Source organism: Drosophila obscura, unplaced genomic scaffold, assembly GCF_018151105.1.
Source record: "Drosophila obscura isolate BZ-5 IFL unplaced genomic scaffold, ASM1815110v1 contig_151, whole genome shotgun sequence".
NCBI lineage: Eukaryota > Metazoa > Arthropoda > Insecta > Diptera > Drosophilidae > Drosophila > Drosophila obscura.
Window position 1 is genome coordinate 1745763 of NW_024542737.1, and position 3376 is coordinate 1749138.

General features: G+C 49.9%; 1 protein-coding gene across 1 annotated transcript; it reads left to right on the forward strand.

Annotated features, from left to right (window-relative positions):
- The first annotated feature begins 1819 nt into the window (after nucleotides 1-1819).
- LOC111077091 (serine protease grass-like) lies at nucleotides 1820-3035 on the forward strand. The gene is made up of 4 exons (XM_022371236.2): nucleotides 1820-2026; nucleotides 2096-2138; nucleotides 2198-2391; nucleotides 2462-3035. Exons 1-4 carry the CDS (start codon nucleotides 1864-1866, stop codon nucleotides 2866-2868), a joined length of 807 nt encoding a protein of 268 aa, XP_022226928.2. The 5' UTR covers nucleotides 1820-1863; the 3' UTR covers nucleotides 2869-3035.
- Nucleotides 3036-3376: the final 341 nt, after the last annotated feature.

A 3376-nucleotide genomic window follows, 5' to 3' on the forward strand; every position in this document is an offset into this window, starting at 1 on the left:
CTTCGAGGCAGGTTTTTTTCTTTTGATGCCAGTGCATGGCAAAGGGCTGTATCGGAATCGGAATCCACGGATCCCGGCATCCACGCATCCACACCTACCGCCTCTGCCTGGGACCGTGCCGTGCGCCCCTTTATGACAAACCGTGGCGAATGACAGAGGGAGGGGAGTCGAAGGAATGCTAGGTAACCGTAAAATAGAATCAGGGATGGGGCGGCGTGTGGAGAAAGGAGAGTGAAAGGAAAGAATTGCAATAAAACATAAAATTGCTGACTTCAATTCGTTTGCCATTTAGGTTTCGTTTTCCCTTTTCACACCCGCTACTCGTGCAGCGCCAACGGGTATGCCGGACTTGTGGCAAAGCAGGCAACAGGCAGACGCACGGAAGTGCTTCCAATCCGCGGCTTCTACACCTGCAGAAGCAGCTTTTATTTCTTGTTTGCTTTCATAAATTTGTAGACTTATTTTCCGAGGATTTCATAGACGGATCCCACTTAAAGGGTATCTTATAGTCGTGTCTATAGTGATTATGCCACGTATTTTATTTGCCATGCCCTGCCATCTGGGGCATTGTGTGGACGTATCTGATGTGTATGTGTGCGTGTGTGTTTCTGTGGGCGTTTTAGGTTGGAGAGCGGCATGGATGGTGCCAGTAGGGAGGCTGCGTGGCAACCTGCGCTCGCCCCTTTATATATTTTATTAGGTTTTATTTGATTTACACTTGTTTCGTGCTAAAAGCATTCGCATTCGCATTCACCCCCCATGGCCAACTGTACTGGTGGCTGGAGGCTGGAGATTGGAAGAGTCACAGTGGATTGAGTGGATTTTTTAATTTCATAAACGATAAGCGTTTTATTGGTTTTTACAGTCTAGAAGTCGAAGTAAAGAAGCTGTCGCAATTTGTATTTAATTATTCCTTTATTCTTTCTTTCTTTATAACTCGACTTGCCACACCAACTACTTTTACGAGAGTGAGCTGAGCCGAGAAACCAGCAGAAGGCCGGCCAGAAGGTTGATCTCCAATACATACGCAATTGCTGTAACGCAATGGTTGTCTCGCTCCAACGCTCTAACTATTGATCCTTGTTCTGTTTCATCCTGTTTTGTATATCACAGGAACAGGCAGCCTTTGGCTCTGAGAGAGCCGAGAGCAAAGAAGCGAGAGGAGTCGAAGTCGAGAGTCAGAGACAGTCAGTCGTAATTCAGCCACGCATCGTACGAAAATCACACACATAAGTTAAGAACATAACTGTACCACAAATTGTACTTGGAGCTAAGAAATATATATAATAAGTTCAACATCCATACTTATAAATAAATTGCCATTAAGCAAACGAACTATCTACATATATATATATGGGCTACTCCCGTTGTTGTTGTTGCTGTGAAGCCAACACGTTTCTTGGAAAGCTGATAAGCCTGTGGATCGATTATGAGCAGAGCTTTCGAGTCTTGCTTTGCCGAAAATATTGTGGCAGTTTCTTTCAACGCTCGCTGGCGACATGATCGGCTTTCTGTGGAGGAGCTTGGCGCTCTGCCTGCTGGCAGCGCTTATCGGTACGATTCTTGCAGCTCCCGACTATTGCAGCAACTTCGATGACGTTCCTGGGCGGTGCATCAGCTACCGGAGGTGTCCGTCCATCTCTGCGATCGTGCGGAAAAGGCGCTCCGGCCGAGAGCTCAGCGCCAGGGAGCAATACATCTGGAGCCACGCCGACTGCTCGGAGGAGAAAAAGGTGAGTCACATTGGCTGTGCGGAGAGCTCGTACGAGAATCCGATAGAATAGTCAGATAATTCCATGATGTGGCACATGACGACAGAGCTATGTGTGCTGCGTGGACGGCATCAATGTTTCTGGACTGGAGATGCTGAGGAATGAGACGGAGTGCGGCAAGTTCACCTTGGCCAAGGTCACGAATGGTCGAGAGGTGAGGATAGGCTCGAGACCCTGGATGGCCCTGCTCAGGTATAATGAGACTACGAATTACAGGAACCAGTTTGCTTGCGGAGCCACACTCATCTCGAAACGTAAGTAGGGTCTCCGCTCCTCGTGGAACAATCTCTGAACCTACCACCCTACCACCCTCCCACCTCTAGGCTTCGTACTGACTGCAGCGCATTGCATGAACACTGCTAACCCGTAAGTTGACTCCTTACAAGCATTATGTGCAAACCTTATAAAGTCTGCTTCTGCCACAGAGTCGCGGTTCGATTGGGAGAGCACAACCTATCCACGGAAGAGGACTGCGTCATGGTGCGCTCTCAGACACGGTGCCAGCCGGCCCCCCAGGATATAGGAATCGAGAAGATCATCCTGCATGAGGGATTCCCGGAAAACGTCACCCATAACGACATTGCTCTCATAAAGCTGAACCGAGACGTAGAGTACTCGCGTAAGCAAATCCCAGCAGCAGCAGCTCCCACGAATGGGCGGACCTGTAATGAGCATTTCTTGAATTTCAGCTCAGATCAATTCCATATGCCTGCCCCTTAGCCAGCAGAAGGCCATCCTGGAACAATCGATCTACCTGGTGACCGGCTGGGGGATGACTGAGAACAGAACGATGTCAAATGTGCCCATGGAGGCCTATGTCAACCGTGTTGACACCCAGGACTGCAAAGATGCTTACAGCAAGTACGCGTTCGTGGACACTCAGATCTGTGTATCTGGCGAGGCGCAAGACAGCTGCAGCGGCGACTCTGGCGGCCCGCTGCAATCTCTATTCCGGTACCACGGACAGCAGCGCTTCGTCCAGGTGGGGATCGTCAGCTTTGGGCCGGCAAACTGCGGTCAGGGATCTCTCCCGTCGGTGTACACGGACGTGATGGCGTTTCTGCCTTGGATCACGAACCAGATTGCGCGGTCATGAGGAGAATCGAGAATAGGATGAATCCTGCTGCTCACTCACCTCCTGGAGCTATTCTCCCCTCCCGAGGGTAAATCCTTTCGGCCCTCTGGCCTCAACGGGCACTCGAGCGCAATTAATTAAGTACGCACAGTAAGAGCACAAAGATTTTAATTAAAAATTTTGCCGAAGCTGCACAAGTGTTTTCCCTCTCCTCCATCTCCACCTGCTTGTCGTCCGCCTGCCCGCCGGCGCCACAGCCTTTGTCCGGGCAGCACTTTGTTTCATTATTTCATTACATGCCCGAGCTGCGATTGTAAGGCTTTCAATTTAAGCCGAAAACTGTTCAACGGCAATTGGTAATTGCCAATTGACAACTGCCAATTGGCCATACTCGTACTCCTACTCGTATTCGTATTCGTATTGTGGCAGCACTGCCTCTCTGGCCCACCTTGCTGCACCTTGACACACTGAACTAAGCCCGCAGAGGAAGCACCGTGTGAGTATGCCCCACTTTCTGTGTGTGTGTGTG

Coding starts and splice junctions, on each gene's coding strand:
- LOC111077091 (XM_022371236.2), top strand. CDS start 1,864: ATGCTGAGGAATGAGACGGAGTGCGGCAAGTTCACCTTGGCCAAGGTC. Junction 2,139..2,197: donor TGCATGAACACTGCTAACCC/GTAAGTTGACTC, acceptor CTTCTGCCACAG/AGTCGCGGTTCGATTGGGAG. Junction 2,392..2,461: donor CCGAGACGTAGAGTACTCGC/GTAAGCAAATCC, acceptor CTTGAATTTCAG/CTCAGATCAATTCCATATGC.